Below are 17916 nucleotides of genomic sequence, written 5' to 3'. Positions count from 1 at the left end.
GTATGACTTGATGGGTGCAGAGTGGCGATTGAAATGTGTGAAATGAGTGATGGGAGAGGGACAGATGAGACCCCCTCTGCTCCAGTATTCCTTTCATTCTGCTAATCCCCTTTGTCCTCCTCCCTCAATGGCTCCAATCATCCTGTCTCACTATTGTGTGCTGCCTCCACCTCTCACCTGCAGGATGCCCTGCATTCCAAATTTGAAATGTATATATATATATATATATAGTGGAGGAAATACAAATGTGATCCCCTGCCAATTTAGTTAGTTTACCCACTTACAAAGAAATGAACAGTCTCTCATTTTTATGGTAGGTTTATTTTAAGTGAGACAGAATATTTAAAAAAATCCAGAAATGTAGATATTAAAAAAGAAGATATAAATCGATTTGCATTTAATTGGGGGAAATAAGTATTTGATCCCCTTGCAAAACATGTCTTAGGGGAAGGAGGTTATCAGCCAATATTTTACGATACATGGCCTCCATCATCCCCTCGATGTGGTGAATCGCCCTGTCCCCTTAGCAGAGAAACCTCCCCAAAGCATCATGTTTCCACCTCCATGCTTTACGCTGGGGATGGTGTTCTTGGGGTCAAAGGCAGCATTTCTCTTCCTCCAAACACGAAATGTCGAGTTGATGCCTAAGATCTTGATTTTGGTCTCATCTGACCACATCACCTTCTCTGAATCATTCAGAGGATCACTGGCAGACTTCAGATGGCCTGTACATGTGCCTTCTTGAGCAGGGGACCTTGCGGCGCCGCAAGATCTGAATCCATTACGGCGCAGTGTGTTACCAATAGTTTTCTTGGTGACTGGTCCCAGCTGCCTTCAGATCATTAACAAGTCCCTCCTGTGTAGTTCTTGGCTGACCCCTTACCTTTCTCATGATCACTGATGCCTCAAGAGGAGAGATCTTAGATCGTGGAGCCCCAGACCGAGGGCGATTGATGGTCATTTTGTGCTTCTTCCATCTTCTAATAATCAAACCAGTTGTCTCTTTCTCACCAAGCTGCTTGCTGGTGGTCTTGTCTTCTATTCCAGCCTTGTGCTGGTCTACAGTCTTGTCCCTGATGTCCTTAGGCATTAGTTCCACCATGATCACAAGATGTCTTTGGTTTTCCCATTGTAGAGAGGTTGTACTCTGATTTATTGACTGTGGACAGGTGTGTTTTATCCAGGTATCAAGTTGACATCAGGAGTACTTTCTTAAAGCGAGAGGATCAAATACTTATTTCCCCCAGATTTTTTTTGTTGATATTCTGTCTCTCACTGTTAAAATAAACCTACCATAAAAATTACAGACTGTTCATTTCTTTGTGAGTGGGTAAACTAACTAAACTGGCAGGGGATCAAATACGTATTTCCTCCACTGAATATACATATACATATATATATATATATATATATATATGTATAGTGCATTCACACCCAAAAAATGAAATCCCTTCTTATTAAACAAAAAAAGAGTCGTATAAAAGAATATTTGTATATACCAAGTTTTTCTTGTAACGATGGAAATGCTTTGCCATGATCGAATAAGGAGCTCACTGAATGAATGAATGAATGAATGAATGATTGAATGATTGAATGAATGAATGAATGAATGAATGATGATTGATTTAATGAATGATGAATGAACAAATGATTGATTGATTGATTGAATGAATGAATGAATGTCTTCTTTCAATTGACTGTGTTTGCACTGATTGGTTAGTGTCACAGGTGAAACTCAGTCTGTTTCCATTGGTTAACTGATGCAGCAACATCAGCACAAACATCCCAGTATGCACTTTTTTCAACTCCTTTCTTCACATTTTATAAACACACCTATTCCTTTCAGTTTTTTTTATCAGCTTTCCTGTTACTTTACCGTTTTCTCTCTGGTATTTTGCCATGCTCTTCCTATTTCTTTTTTTCCTGCCTGTGATTATCATCTCTGTCTTTTATGGTCATTCATTTATTTACTTTCGTTTTTTGTTCTCTATGAATGTCATTCTTCTCCTTCCTTTCTCTACTCCATGCCCTGTTTCTTTTCATTCTATTCTTTTCATTACATTTTCCTTACCTCTATTTTTTCTCCTTTTTTCCTTTTCCTCTCCTCTCTTCTCCCAATCAATTTCCCTCTTGAATAGGTTTTTTCCCTTCAGTGTAGTTCTTATCTTTCCTTTTGCTACTTCTCTGTTTCTTTCTTTTTCTTTCTTACTACCTTTTCCTTTTCTTTTCTTTAGTCTCTTTTTTTGTGTACTTTCATGACCTTTTTCTTCTTTTTCCTGTTTCTGTTACCTTGCCTTTTTTGGATGTTCCTTAACCGTCCAATCCTTTCTCTTCCTTTGCTATCATTTATTTGATCAATGTTCTTTTTCCTTTTGTCCCATTTTTTCTTTCTATTTATCTTCTTTTTTACTTTTTTGTTCGTTACCTGTCTTATCCTGTCCTTTCCTAATCTTTCTTTTCTTTTCTTTCATCCTCATTTATTCCTTCCTTTTCTTATGTGTTCCTTTCCTTACCTTTTTGTTTTCCTTTCTTATTGTTTACCTCTGTCCTCCCCCCCCTCCTCTCACTCACATCATTGAGGATAATGTTCTGCCATCTAAGAAGGATCAGCTTTGTCTTTCCCCCCTCTTCTGTCTCCTCAGCTCTCTATCTCTCTCCTGCATCCCTCCCCTCTCTATCTCCTCTCCACTTTGTCTCTGTGTAAAATGGTATTGAAGCAGGCCAGCAGTTACCAGGCAACAGGCTGCATGCTCATTGGCTCCATCTCTGCCTCCCTTTTCTCTCCCTGGCTCCTGCACGGGGTTAACTGCTGTTATGTTCTGTTGGTTACTCATAGCGTGGTCTCGGGGGGGTTCGGCATAGAGCCATCTTTCTATTTTCGGGCTGAACTTTTGCATGGGTGCCGGCTGGTGAAGTAACAAGTGGAATTGCCAGGTTACCTCACCAGCAGATGCAGAGACGCTCAGTGTTGTTGCTCAAAGCATTTATCATCTCCTAATGTGACAAATCCCTTTAAAAAAACACTCAAAGAATCCATACAGCGTATTGTGAGCGGTTATTGAGAGCAGAATGGGATTAGCGCTGCTGTAGTAATGTGTACACTTAGTATTGTCTGTGTGTTTCCAGCACAAAACATACAAGACGGAAATATATCTACAAACTATTCATATACTCAGGAACAGACATTTCTAAGGAATTTAAAGGATATGAAAGTCAGAGACAATGTTTTAAATAAAGTAGAAAACAAAAGCGAAATACATTTTTTTTTAAATGAAAAAGGGGCAAAATAGAAGCAACGACAGATACCAAAAAGTAAACCAGTTGTTTAATTTAGAATGAAGAATAAACTGGACAACAATTCAAAAGAAAAATACAGAAATTGATGATTAAACATTTAAAATGGTAGTCAAACAGTAATGGCATGAATCAAACCTGTGCGAAATAAAGAAGGGGCTGGAAGGGGACAGACATTTATGTAACAACAAAACATACATTTTAAAATATATCATTTTTACAAATATTTTGAAACCGTACATAAAAGGTAATAAAACAATGATAAAACACATTAGAAATAAAGCAAAGGTGAATGAACTGGAATATTCATTAAAATACAAACAAAAAAGGAGAATGATAAAAGGTGTAGAAATTACAATTAAACCAACAAAAAAGTCTACAGATGAAAAGAAAATGGAAAATACATGTGTTAAAAGTAATAAATGAGTAATGAAAACAATATACAACACAACAAATGGAAAAGAATGTATTCAACTTTTAACCAAATGAAATCACACTAACAAAGTATTTCATCATCCAAACACAAATTGAAATGCACAGTTGGTGGATACAAGAGAGACGGAAAAGACCAAAATAAGATAAAAAATTTTGGCAGAGACACTCACAAACACATGAACAGATACACTGACGGCGCACATTTGATTAGTTTAATAAATAAAAAAATTCAGTCAAGCTCACAGGAACTCAGCCACTCATGAACAGTCCTCCTCTACAGAGATGGCTCCTCAAGGCATGTTTCTAATGAGCAATTTGCACAGAAACTTCAGCAGCAACTGCCAGCCTGAAAACTTTCTTTAATAAAAAACAGAGCTGGTACATTTTTTCAGCAGTGTCACTAATACTTTTTTAAATTACAGTATGTCTCAGTTAACCACAACAAGGTCATGTTTTAGCGGTGTGCCATTCCTATCAGATATGGTGCTTTAATACTGTGCTGTGTATTTTTTCTTTTCTTATTTATTGTATCTATTAAATTAAACCTACACATGTTTAAAAACATTTCAGAAAACGTTTGTTTGCTAATATTCTAAAAGGTCTTTATTTTTCTCATACTGCCTGAGCTGCTGCACCTCTGTTGGTGATTTGTCAACCGCTTAGGGATGCCCCGCCCCTTTGCCTATCACATACTATGTGTTGGAGTGCTAGCCAATAGAAAAGAGTGTCACATAGTGATGTCATGATGTTACATAAGTAAACAAAGAAGACAATGGGTGCGGGGGGAGGGTGTGGGAGTGAGACACCTTTTTATTTTAGCCTTTGCAGACCATTTACATTCACAAAAAACTATACTTATAACACACCACAGGACAGGGAAAACGCCCAAAGCATAATCGGGTCACTTTAAATGCTTTTCAGATGTTCTTTTCATAAATATATGTCGTAGTGTAGTCCTTATATTTGATACGAACATACAGTACCTCAGGCTAGTATCTAAGATGTGTTTATTAAATGTCTTCCATATGAACACCATTTCCATTCACACATACTGTATAAATAAGATTCTCACACCAAGTCAGTTGTTGTGAAACCTTCGATATCACACAGTCTTCCTGTGCAGATAGAGCTGAAATGTAGATCACATTTCCATTCTTTCTACGCATTTTAAAGAACCGTCATCCAGGCTGGCTTATGAAATAAGACTGAGGTTCTGTTATATCACTGCGCTATGAAGTATTAAAGTACTCTATGAGGCTTCAAGGGGTGGAGGAGTAACAGTAGTGTGCCCGTGTTTCTGAGAAGAGTCGACAGACCCCCCCTGGGTAAAGATGCCCCTGTTTTTCACCTCAAAGGTGGAGCAAGATATATGGTGTCACTCTTTAGCTGTGGTTCTTTTTTGATCAAGGAGAGTGCTTCCCAGGAGAACCGGAGCAGGAAGACACACGGTGAAATCTTTGAAGGTAGCTTACAGGATGCTTTGTAAATGTCTTGTGCAACTATAGAGCTATGGCAACACACCAGTCGTAGAGGTTGGGTATTACTCATGTGTTCTGTATGAAAAGAAAAGTTCCCCCAGTACAGTAAGTGTGTGAAATCTCCAGACCTGTTGTCCTGTAACAAGCACAGAGTGAGAGGCAAATGGACAGGATGAATGATGATGTGTTTATTCGCATTGCAAATGAGACATGACACATAAGTGTTGATCACCATGGGATCTGGGTTCTTTCTTTTTTTCATTCTCTTCCTTTTTCTTTTTTTCTTGTCTCCATAGCGACGAGGAAGAGCTGCGGAAGTCGTTCTCGGAGCTCGGGGACAGCCTGTGTGACTCCACCGCCTCCAGATCGCTGAAGGCAGAGGGCAGCAGTGGGAAGCCCCCGACAGACGAGGCGCAGCAGTCCGGGTCGCTGCTCTACAAGAACGGGTTCCTCGTCCGCAAAGTGCACGCAGACTCAGACGGCAAGAGAAGTACGAAGAATTATTTTACCGAAAGACAAGTTTCAAAATAAGATCACCTCAAGGTCCATATTCAATGTGACTAAACAAGGCATTTAAAGACGACTCCTTAGATTTTGAGAAATTAGGATGGATATTTTTCACTATTTTTTAGACCGAACTATTAATCGATTAATCAAAAATGATTATAAAATAGTGAAAAAATTAAAAGGTTATCATTTGTTTTACCACTACACTCTGTCTCTATCAGCCTAATTTTTTTCTTCTGTATCAGTGTGTGCTAGCTTCACTATAAACGTTATTTTACATGAAATGCTTTTTTCTAATAATGTTGAAATTGTACTGTACATTTTCTTGTTTGTGTGTTGAGAAAATAATAATCAAATCTGGGTTAATTAAGTAACTTATCACTTTAAATATTGTCCATAAAAATGTATTTTTAACTGGTTGTTTTCTGCTGAAAAGCAATAATTAAAAGACAATCATTGACATGAAGGGGAATTAAAGTTTGTAACGAGTCAGAAACTACTTCTAAAATAAGGTTCAGTTATAGTTAAAGCCAAAAGGCAAAAGTCTCAATCTTCATGATGGGAATCCCCTGCTGTGATGTCTTTGAATAAATCCTCATTTAATGCATTTCTTGCCTCCTGGATTTGGAGGGATAATTCACACAAGCGCATACGTTTATTTAATTAATCAAATCAAGTGGAATGTGGGTCAAAACTAAGATACATTCATATTGCAATTGTATTTATATGTATTTTTGATGTTATTTATTTTCTCCTCCTGACAGCACCAAGAGGGAAGAGAGGCTGGAAGACCTTCTATACCATCCTAAAAGGGCTCATTCTCTACCTGCAAAAAGTAAGTAACTCACATTATTACAGAGTATATTTTAATTGGTATTTTGGTGGTACAGGCAAAAAATCTGTATGAGAAGCAATTTTATTACATTTTTTAAGTTTTACTTTCCGTGGCAGCAACAAACCAAAGGTGAATCTTTTCCCCTCAGCAGAGATCCAGAACGTTCTTTTGTGTCAGGTGACTTTGATACGCATTCAATGCTTTATATCAAGCAGTAGGGAGTCAAAGCCAATATCCTGTTAACATGTTAATTGGCTGTGACCCAATGTCCTGGCTTCCATGTGGGGCAACCTCTGCCAATGTAACGGCTACCTTGGCTCCAACATCTGCCTGAGTGGAGAGACGAAAACAAATCAGTTTTCTTAGATAAACTAGTTGACAAGTTTTGTTTTGTGATATAAATTGCTGTTTCAAAAAATTGTTATAATCCACATAGCGCTATGTATAACTTTTTGGTAAATCTTTTCATAACGTTTGTATGCACACTATGTTTTCACTAATGTTTACTGGACAGTATTGTTGCGCCTTCAACAAACAACATTTGTTTGTATAAAATCCAACCTCCAGTCATGGAAATTCATAAATTAATCAGGTATCTTTTTTTATTTACTATAAAGGCAGCATTTTGATATTTGCACAATGTATCAGAAAAATAAATGTTTTTGTAATAATACCTGTATAGAAACTTTCATTAATATACAGCCTTGATGTTCCCTACAAAAATCAGGGTTGCAAAAAGGTTCTTCCTGAACCATTTTGGGTTCTCTTAGTGTTCTTTGTAAGACATCGTTAAAATGCAATTTGGTTCTTCCTAGAACCCTCAGAAGACAACATGGTTTCAGACGAAACCCTAATAAAAAGGCTCACCATTGAAATATAAAAGGCTTCTTTGTAGACCCCCATACGAAGAGTTCCCTTGGGAGGTGTAAAGGTTCTGGATTGAACCCCTAAAAATGGTTCTAGGTTGAACATTTATATATCGGCTTCTAGGTAAAACCCTCTTTAAAGTTTGTTTTTAGGTTGGAGCGTATATAAAAGGTTCTACCCAGAACCAAAAACAGGTTCTCTGATGGGGACAAGCTGAAGAAACCCTCTTTTGTTCCAGTTAGAAGCTTTATATCTTTGAGGGTCGTCCAGCAGCAGATCGTTTAGATGAGAGAATTAATCAGTTGTTTACACAAGGGATGCGTTCAAAGCACTGCTAATGTTTGCATGTAACTCTCCTGCTGCTCGTCCAATAAAATCGGTTCTTTGTCAGCACTCCCACTTTAATAAGTGTTGAGACCCCTCGGCGTTAATCATAGCATTCATTTCTTATTCATTACTGCCCTGCCAGGGGGAGTACAGGCCTGACAAACAGCTATCAGAGGAGGACCTGAAGAACGCTGTGTCCATCCACCACTCTCTGGCCATGAAGGCTTCAGACTACAGCAAGAGGCCCAACGTCTTCTACCTGCGCACCGCCGACTGGAGGGTGTATCTCTTCCAGGCACCGTGAGTCCTGCTCTATGTTCCTCACTGAGATAATGTGTAAACAATATTACATACTGTTGAGTATGTGCACGGACAGCTGCACAGCATCTGCAGCAGACCATCAAATTCAAACCAGAGATAAACTTGAATCATACCATGCATAATTCAACCTTTCTCTTACGTTGACTTTGATTTGATATGAGCCGTGTATTTTCTGTCTAAACTGCAGTATGTAGTCAAAGGTATGTGGACAAGTCAGTGCCCCCTTGATTCAATTGAGCAGAAATGGCAATGCTCCACCATAAAATGATTGAGTCTATATGCCTTTACTCCTTTATGTAGAATTTTACCCACAGGGGGTTAAGGCAGCTCAAGAGTAAAAAAAAAGAAAAAGGAATAATAACGGTAAAATATTAAAGATAACCACCAGAAAAAATCGAAATAATATCAGAACAACATAGTTATATACACGTATACACCTTTCACGTTTACAGATAAGATCCAAGATGAATACAATGATAATTGCACTCAAAAAGGGGGTTGGTAGATCAGCATGTTCACTGTAAATATGGATATACGGCAGCTCATAAATAATCAGATTTCTCCCCCATCCCAGAGCGGCTCTTTCCCTCTCATTATTTAACAATAATCAAATGTTCTGTGGTAAAAAAAATACTCATTAAGGTGGAAGAGGAGAACTTTTTAAATTGGCAAAAATCTGCTTTCTCTTGATGGGGAAAAACACTTTTTTTGGACTTGAGCCTAATTTACATGTATTTTGTTTTACACAAAATCTCTGGCTACCAACTTGTTTTATGTATGTAAACACACTTTAAGACAAAAAGGATCTTCTAGCTTTGTGGCATCGATTTGGTAAAAGTCTTGATTGCGTCAAGACCGCTATAGACACAACAACTTCCATAAAGAAGTGGTTACCCCAAATGGTTACGCATACGTTGAGTATGGACCTAACCTCGTCCAACACCTTTGGATTTAGATTATCAGCCAGACCTGGTGATCAGTGTTGAACCTTACTAATGCTCTTGTGGCTGAATGTGAGTGAATCCCTGCGGCAGGTTAAAGCACCACTAGCTGAAACCTGAAGATTAAGCCGCAGAGACAGACACTGTCCGCATACTTTTGGCTCTGTAACTGGCTAATGGCAGCTGAGCACCCAACCTCAGCTAACAGCATGCAGAGCCAGCTGTGCACAAGGTGTTCAGCGGAACACACGCAGAGAGCACACGGATCAATGGAACATACACAGGACGTATACATACATGGATGTTAAGAGAAAGGTGGAGGTGTGCATGTGTGTGTTTGATCAGGAAGTGGCACATGACTGGCCACATGTTTCAGCCCCCTGGAGAGCAGGCTCTGTGCTCCAGTTGCAGCTTGCATTTGTCCCAGATACTGTACCCCTCTCTGTGTCTCCCTCTCCTCTTTCCGTCTCTCCATCTCTCGCCATCCTCGTCGCTCCCTGGGGAATTAAAGCAAGGCTGTCTGAGCCAATCTGAAATTTCTCATGGGCCCCTAATGGGTCCGTTAGTGTTTCACAGGGACTTTTTTTCTCATGCATTAATTGGCTCCAACATAATTTCTTTGTCAACAGCAAGGCTGCGTTCTCCGATAATTATCCCTTTGATGTTGTAAGCTGGCCATGCGCTGATGTGGGCATGGAGAGTGGCTGATAGTGTGTGTTTCTACTGTTTCAGATCTGTGTGTAATTGCTTTCTGTGTGTGTTATACATCACAGGAACGCGGAGCAGATGCAGTCTTGGATCACAAGGATCAACACGGTGGCCGCCATGTACTCAGCTCCTCCTTTCCCAGCAGCCATCGGCTCCCAGAAGAAGTTCAGCCGGCCGCTGCTGCCTGGGACAATGTCAAAGCAGTCAGAGGTATCTTAAAGGAGCCCTATTATGCTTTTTCCCTTTCCTGTTGTGTGTTATAAAGGTTTCTGATCATGTAAATGGTCCTCAAAGAGTAAAATCCCAAAGTGGGGTAATCCCCTATCCGCAACCCCACCACATAGCCTGAAACACCTCCATTAGACTCTTTTGTTTACTTACATAACATCGGGCAATCCCTATGTAACGCCGGCGTAAGATTGCTAGCACTTTGTCACATTGTATGTGGCCAATCAGAGCAGACTGGGCTCTGGTTTCAGACGGAGGGTGAAAAGAGGTTCTGCAGCACAGGCAGTATGAGAAACATTAAGAGCTTTTTGAAGATTAAAGCATGGAAACATGTCTCAGTTAAGGGACAAAATACAAATATCTTGCTTTTACAGATGAAAGTCTTGTATTGAGTATTGATTTAGTTTGTTAGTTTAATAAGAAAAAAATACTTTAATTATTTGAAATATACAAACGTCCCCTATGACTGTAATGATATTATAAAATGACATTATTGTTGTTATTATTATTATTATTATTATTCATGCATTAGTGTTAAAGCAATATGTCACTGATGCAGTTGAAAGAGCTGAGCTCAATTTTAACAAATGATCATTTTAATTATATATTTGTCTGGCTTATATGTTCTCCATTAATCGATTAATGATTATTCTGTTGGAATTTTGGAAACAGTGAGAGTGAACTATTTTGTTTTAATTTATAGAGTAACTAAAGTAATCAAATACATATAGTGGAGTTAAAATGAAATATGTTTGTTATGATGTAATGGAGTAGAAGTATGAAGTAGCATAAAAGTACCTTAAATTGTGCTTCAGTACTTGAGTAAATGTATTTGTTCCTTTCCACTACTGTTGGTTTATGTCTGTAACACTGAGTACTGAAATCTGTACCAAAATGTGGCAAAAAAGTCAGATAGTTGAAGATTTCAATCAAAGTTTTATGTATTTAAAAAAAAGGTTGGAAACAAATACTACCTTGTTATGTTGTTATTTTTATCACAAACAAAAGGTGTGATATAAACACTATTATTGTTAAAAAATTACAAATTTTGACTTAATTACAATATTTCTAAATGTCCTTAATTACATTCCACCACTGGCTGTACCTGGTCAGAGTCAAGTCCAGGCTCCTGTGAAATTTGACAAACAAGCCGATACAATTCTTTCAAAACAGTCATTTTCCAAAGGAGTTGACACTTCATTTTTACTAACTTGACGGCAGAGTAATTAGAATTATATTTTCATGGATTAACGCTCCAGCTCACACCGATGTAATAAATCACTTCTTGTCACCGGTGGCTTATGAGGGCAGGCTTCTCACTCCTGTCGATCTGTTGTGATGCGAAAGTGGAAAAGTTTCTCAGAACAGAACTTTAATTGTATTTATTTTCACAATGGCTTCAATACCCCTACATTTTAACATTCAAAACATTCCAACACTCTACCTGAAAGGAGGCATGTGTGTATTCCTTCCTTACCCTCCTCTCATTCTCTGTGTTGACCTTGTGCTTACAGGAGGAGCAGGTCAGATCCCACGAAAACCGGTTCAGAGCCCTGTCAACTGAACTGACTGAGCTGCGATCTTACCCCCCCGACCGCAAGGTCAAAGGGCGCGAACTGGAAGAGTACAGGCAGCGGGACGAGTACCTGGAGTTTGAGGTGAGCCACAGATAAAAGAAAGAAATGGGAAATGCAGTGAAGCGTTAGATCATTAATACATTACTGCAGCTCTCTCAGCGGTCCAATCTTCACTGGTCCATTCTGTTTGGCTATTTCACTTTTAGAACTTCTTCCAGAACAGTGGGAAGAAAACCTCACACCCAAACCTTTGGGTCTTTATTTACTACATTTGTCTAGTTTTGATTGTAGATTTCTCTTAATTTCACCAAAAGTTAGCCTTAGATAATGACTAATTTGCATGTTTAAACAATTAATAAAAGTTGTATTACAAGAAATAATCATCTTAATGAAAATAAAGTGGGGAAGTTAGATGGTAACATTAATTTGTTACATATGTTTAGTCCATTCACTTCTAGGGCAAACTGTATTAAATATATATCTTTTCAACTTTTGAATACTCTCCAAAGTGAAAAAAAAACCTAAAATCGACCCTTCAGCAACACTTACATAAACCACATTATATTCCTACTGTATGTATATTATTTTTTATGTGAGACAAACTTTTTATTAATCTATCTATATTCTGGATGTTTTTACTGAAAGGTTTGTTCATATATTATTCACAGCTTGATTCATATCAGTTTTTATTCCTAAAAACATGGCAAAAATTGAATTATTTATTATAGCTGTATTTTATTATTGCTGTATTTATTCAGAGAGAGAGAGAGATCCAAACAGATATCTAATAAATTGGTAACACTAAGAATAACCATCATTAATTAATGGTAAACTCACAAACTTTAATACAATTATTTACTGTTAACAAACAAAGACAGGTATCATGTTTACTAAATATTAGTAATGCTTTAAATATAAGATACCTAGTAATACTAAAATGATGATGTTACTGTAGGTGTTCAGCTGGGGAAGTTTAATGAAGCTCTCTATAAGTTTCAATGCTTCACCCTCCTCACCAGTTCTGTCTCGCCTTATAGAAAACTCGGTATGGGACGTACGTCATGCTGCTGCGAGCTAAGATCCGGAGCGGCGAGGAGGACCTGTCTGTGTTCGAGGCCCAGCTGCTGGAAGACAACAGTCTGCAGAGGGCTCACTCCAGCCCCACGCTGCAGGACAGCAGCCAGGCCAGCCAGGTGAGCCAGGCCAGCAGCACCCGGGACGGGGGCAACAGCAGCAAGGCCAGCGGCTGCAGCGGCAAGCTGCGGCAGGAGGGCCAGAGACACAGCTACCGGCAGGCCGTCAAGAAGTGAGGCGGGGCGGGGGCGCCGGGAGCGGCACAGCGTTGCACTGCCAGCGGCAGGCCGTCTCCCTGCATAGGTTTTTATTTGAGATCCAGGAGGGTTTGGAGCTCTGCTTGAAGGGGGAGCAGGAGTGAAGTTCTCCACCCCACTCCCTTCCCCCTAAACCATGACGCCCTACCCGGCACCCCAATGTTCTCGTGGAACTGAGGAGGTGCAGATCCTGTGACTGGAAGAGGAGCACCAGCAGGGGTGTGGGTGCAGGAGGTGGGAGGTCACACACTACAGTGACGATGTGTCTGTGGGTGCGGCGGCAGACTGAACGGGAGAAGGAGAAGTGCTCATAAGGAACACACGGGGACGTACATCCAGCTTCTTCTTTCTCCTCTTTTGTTCTTTCACCTCTCGGGCCACTTCCTTCCACCTTTTTCTCTTGACTTTTCACTCAGTTTTGGGACCAAACTATTAAAAACATCACATTTTAAGACGACTGATTTTCAGTTGTCCTGCTGCAGCCGCTCTAATACCGCTGTAACAGTCACTGGACTTGTAACGCATCACCAGGTCTTATGGAGCCATTCACATTCCAGCTCCTTGTTTTTTGCCACATCACCACGGTGTGTTCACATTCCGCACATAGGCTGGACATTACAGCTTTTAGCTTCTATCTCACTGAAGGTGGATCTACACACTGTGCACAACACACAGCGATGGAGTGTCGAGGGCGATTAGACGCTGCAGCTCGGCTTTCTCTGGTCACTGACGGCTAAATAGATGTCAGCAGAACTTCACACCTGATATGCAGCAACTGCATCTCATCTAGGTCTTTTTCTTTTGCTCTACTTGAACAGGAGATCTCTTTCCAAGTTGCTTTGGCTTCTGTCCCGTGGTGTGCTTCTGTTCTCTTTCTATTTCTTGGCCGAATGTTGTTTTCCCCAGTGATCCGCATGCCTGCATCCAGCACTGCTTCTTTTAAGCCTTTTACTACTTCAAGGGCAAAAACTGAGAGCAGCAAAAGTTGTTCTCTGGGGTCATTTAAGTCCTTTTTTCTTCATACCCAACATGTGTTATCTCCGTAATAGCCTCTCATTTATAATAGCCTATTTTAACACTCACCAGGCAGACACTGAATGTTCTTGTTTTTTCAATATTTTTACAGTATTTTACAGTCGTTTGTTGATGTTGAACCTATTCCTCATGTGTATGTCAAGTGTATGATGAACTATGATATTGAAAATGTTAAAGGAAAAATATGTTATCCATGCTCTTTGTAAAACATCCAGGATGTGTTGTATATATAGCAGCTTATATTGTATGATATATGACGGTATATTTACAATATATTCAAATACACTATTGCGAAGATGCGTTTGGTGGGCCGCACTTCACGCGTCTTCTTGTAAGTCCTGAAAGCGCTACACGATAATCATGTGTTGTTGTTTTTTTCTTACATGGTGGTAATAATTCAGCACAATATGAGTATTATAGTGACGCCTATGTACCTATCAAACATTAGTAAACGATCAAAAGGGTTTTTGTGACGGGATTACAAAAAAGAAAAATGAATTCACGTGTGGATTTCAGGTGGCAGTAATCCAAAGAACGCGCATGGTTGGCTATGACTTAATAGCATGATTTTAAAGGGATCAGGGTAAGAGATGCATGAAAAAGGTAGAGAATGTACAAAAAAAAAAAGGAAGGAACTCTTCATTTAGTAGGGTGTTGGCAGCCTATGGTGTTTTGGTAGCCATAAACGCCTCCATAGCCATTTTCTACTCAGGCTTTAGAACGACACCTTGAGCAGCTGCAGTGCCGGCATCCGACCAGCAGGGGGAGCTGTTCACGTTTTTTTCAGCCATAAACACACCTGCTGCACCTGCAGTGAATATGCATGATATACACCACTCACCTAATGGGTGGGGTTGGGTATTGCAGGGCTAAATGACACAACACCTGTTTGTATAACTGTAGAGTCAGTGTGTGTTTGAGTGTGTCTCGCTGTGGATGTTAGCGTGAGCATGCTGGAGCCTGTTTGTTGCTTCTTTCATCCGCCATCAGTTCCCATGTTGTTAACTCTGAATGTGAATTAGTTTTCCATGATCTAATATTCAGGCTTAGAATTAGCCAAGTGTTTTGCCTGCAGTTTGAGCGCTGAATTCATTAGTTAAATGACACAAAAATAATCGGCAACTCTTTTCATCCGTGTAATTTTTCATAAAGAGTGCCAAACATTTCTCAGTTATTGCAACTTAATTATGAGTTTCTTCATCTTTTCTTTATCTTTTCTGACAGGGAAGGTGTTGACAAAAGCCGGTATTTCAGTTCCTTTCGGTTTTCGCTTTGTCTCCCTCCTAAACATTTAATTGGTTGTGAAAATAATTTACCATCTACATTTCATTTTATGCTTTTATTCTCTTTCCTCAAATCATCTCACTGATCTTACTTCGATGGTTTAAAAAAAGGTGTATGTGTATATTGTTGCCATAGCTGACATCTTGTACCTTTCAGCAGTTATGTAACGTGCTATTACAGCTTTGTGTTTATTAATAGCGTCTGCTTTTTATAATGTGGCCAATCTGTGGAAGAGCAATCGGACTCATGTTGAGTGCCATTCATGGTGTTCTGAGGGGAAGGGTGATGAGTTTTGATTCATTCAGTTACATCACATAAATACCACCATTTCAAGCTTTTAAAGGCACTTCTCACATTTCATTCTAGATCACATGATCTACATAAGCACACAATGTCAAACAAGTTCTGGTTCCGTCTTCTCAATGGTAAAGATTTGCTGTTTTATTTAACAGTTACTCCAATTACTTTTTTGGAGTTTTGTTAAAAAATGATGTCACGTTAGGCTGTCAGAAGTTACATTTCCTTACCCTTATTTTTATTTACGCAAACTAAGCATATAATTGCAAAAATAATCAGCCGATTAGGGGAGACACTACAGGTAAATAGAGTAAATTCATTGGATATAACCTGGATTACTTAAGTGTTTTTCCAATCTTTCAGTCAGATTTTGCTTTTTTAATGGCCAGTAGTAGACTACAGTACATTAAGACCAGACTAAGCCTGAGTTTTGCCATTATTCAAATTTAAGATGAAGCTAAAGACGCAAACATATATTAATGTGTATTTTGAATGATTTCTTTCCACTACTCTGAAAGGATCACATTGTGCCTGCAGTGTCTCGCCTTAGTCAACAAGAAAAAAAAACCTGAAAGAGTGGTCTTAAAATGTTAAGAATGGATTTTAGATCATTCAACTGAAAAATACCTAAATGTAAACATCTCAAAAGCATATATGGTAGTGAAAATACATTATTTACCCAATCTGTAACTAGAGACTGATGCAAGAAGATGCAAAATATCTTATGGTTCTATTCTAGGATCAGGCTGTATACTCTCCATGCAGTGGGGATGGATGTTGTATGAAAGGAGCCTCCACCTTGACAACTCTCCAAGGTCCTCCTCTCCTCCTTCCCAACTCCCCCCCCCCCCCCCCCCCCCTCTCCTCCTGCCATGTGTTGTCACCGCTGACTTACATCAAAGAGCAGCTGCAGGATCTCCATGGCGCTGGTTAGCATGGAGATGGCTGGTTCCCCTGGTGACGGCTCTGTGATGCTCTAGTGAAAGTCACCCTGTTGAAGTGCGTTCACCGCGTACAGTACCTCTGTTACAGCAGCAGCGCATGCCTGCAGCTGTCCTTTAAAAAGCATTCATTTCTGCTCATGAACGCCTCATCTCTGAATGTAAATAAAGCATGAGATATTATGGCCTGTTTTCATTTATATTATGGTTAGAGTATTAAATGAAGGGTTAATATTTAAGGTAGGTCAACATATTCTTTTCCTGTCCTACAGCTCATGGTCATTTTTGTTTTGTTCATTTCTTTCAATGTGAATGAAGGAAATGGCTATATTTAATGCTGTTGTATGCTGTTGTGTTTTAGAGAGCCAGCTCATACAAATGTTTTTACATGTAGAGGTCTGATCTGATCCATCTCAGTGTTTTTTAGACTGGTGCAGGTAAGGCGATGTTCATTTAATGCTACACATAGAGTGAGCTACATGTATCACTGCCTTGTTTAAACTCACCAAGGATATGTTGTTTGTTAGCCTCCCATTTTGGGAGGCATAGAAGAGGAAAATTAAAGTGTTTTGAAAGGTTTACTGTGTCTGAACATCATTGTGTGGAATGCACATTGCAAAGGGTGTCATCAATATGTAACAATTGCACTTCTTTTGGCTAGTGCACCCACACATTGTAGGTGATTGTCTAAGAGGCGGAACATCTTTAAACAGTAGACTAATCACAACAGAGCCGGCCAGCTTACCAATTAGGGCAGGCTGGGCTCTGGTTTCAGACAAAGAGTGAAAAGAAAAAAATAGAGGGCTTTTTGAACATTAAAGCATGTTAACATGTCACATTAGAGACACAAAATACAAATATGAACCTGAAAGTAAGCACAATATGCTGTTTAAACACTCTTTGAATATTTTAATACTTTGCCCCCATTACATTTCAAAGGCATATTTTTCAACAGCTTTTTAAAAAATATGAATCCTATTTTAAAATACTACAATTCAGCTTTTTGATAGACAATACATGTGGCTCCACCCTGACCAGCTGCAACATTTAAATGTCTTTGATCCTTTTTTAAAGTAACATTAATGTTGATTCTATAATCATACAACAGGAGAAGGGGCCATTCTGCTGCTTAATAAAATGTACATATTTATGATAATATTGACATACTTTCAAGTACATGTATGCAAGATGTTTACTGGTAATGATGTATTTACATATTGTTATTTTACTGTACGGAGTCCTTATAAAAAGATGTATTACATTATCACCATCATTATTCGTTATCTGTGTACAGGATCCATATCATTTACACACATTATATTATAAAGGGCTTGTCTTTTTTTACTTTAAGGATTACACTGTTGAAGGGGCCTTAAAAAAGAACCTATTGATTCACAATAACAATGTGAATGTCAAATACATTCACAATGAGTGATCATTGGCCCCATCAGGTCAGTTTCCTTTTATTCCTTGTAAGTAATCCAAAGTTTTTACACCTACAAAGGGTCAT

At 39.0% G+C, this 17916-nt stretch overlaps 1 protein-coding gene across 1 annotated transcript in view; it reads left to right on the top strand.

The window, feature by feature from the left end:
- Window positions 1-16985, top strand: part of LOC134871061 (PH and SEC7 domain-containing protein 1-like) — a 54757-nt gene extending 37772 nt beyond the window's left edge. Inside the window, exons 11-16 of the mRNA XM_063893652.1 lie at window positions 5504-5697; window positions 6479-6549; window positions 7886-8043; window positions 9779-9923; window positions 11456-11599; window positions 12556-16985. Of these exons, the coding sequence (XP_063749722.1) occupies window positions 5504-5697; window positions 6479-6549; window positions 7886-8043; window positions 9779-9923; window positions 11456-11599; window positions 12556-12828 (985 nt within the window). The 3' untranslated portion in view covers window positions 12829-16985. The remainder of the gene's footprint in view (window positions 1-5503; window positions 5698-6478; window positions 6550-7885; window positions 8044-9778; window positions 9924-11455; window positions 11600-12555) is intronic.
- The last annotated feature ends 931 nt before the right edge of the window (window positions 16986-17916 follow it).

This window comes from Eleginops maclovinus, chromosome 10 (genome assembly GCF_036324505.1).
Source record: "Eleginops maclovinus isolate JMC-PN-2008 ecotype Puerto Natales chromosome 10, JC_Emac_rtc_rv5, whole genome shotgun sequence".
NCBI classification, from domain to species: domain Eukaryota; kingdom Metazoa; phylum Chordata; class Actinopteri; order Perciformes; family Eleginopidae; genus Eleginops; species Eleginops maclovinus.
This window is presented reverse-complemented; position numbering and strand designations above follow the sequence as displayed.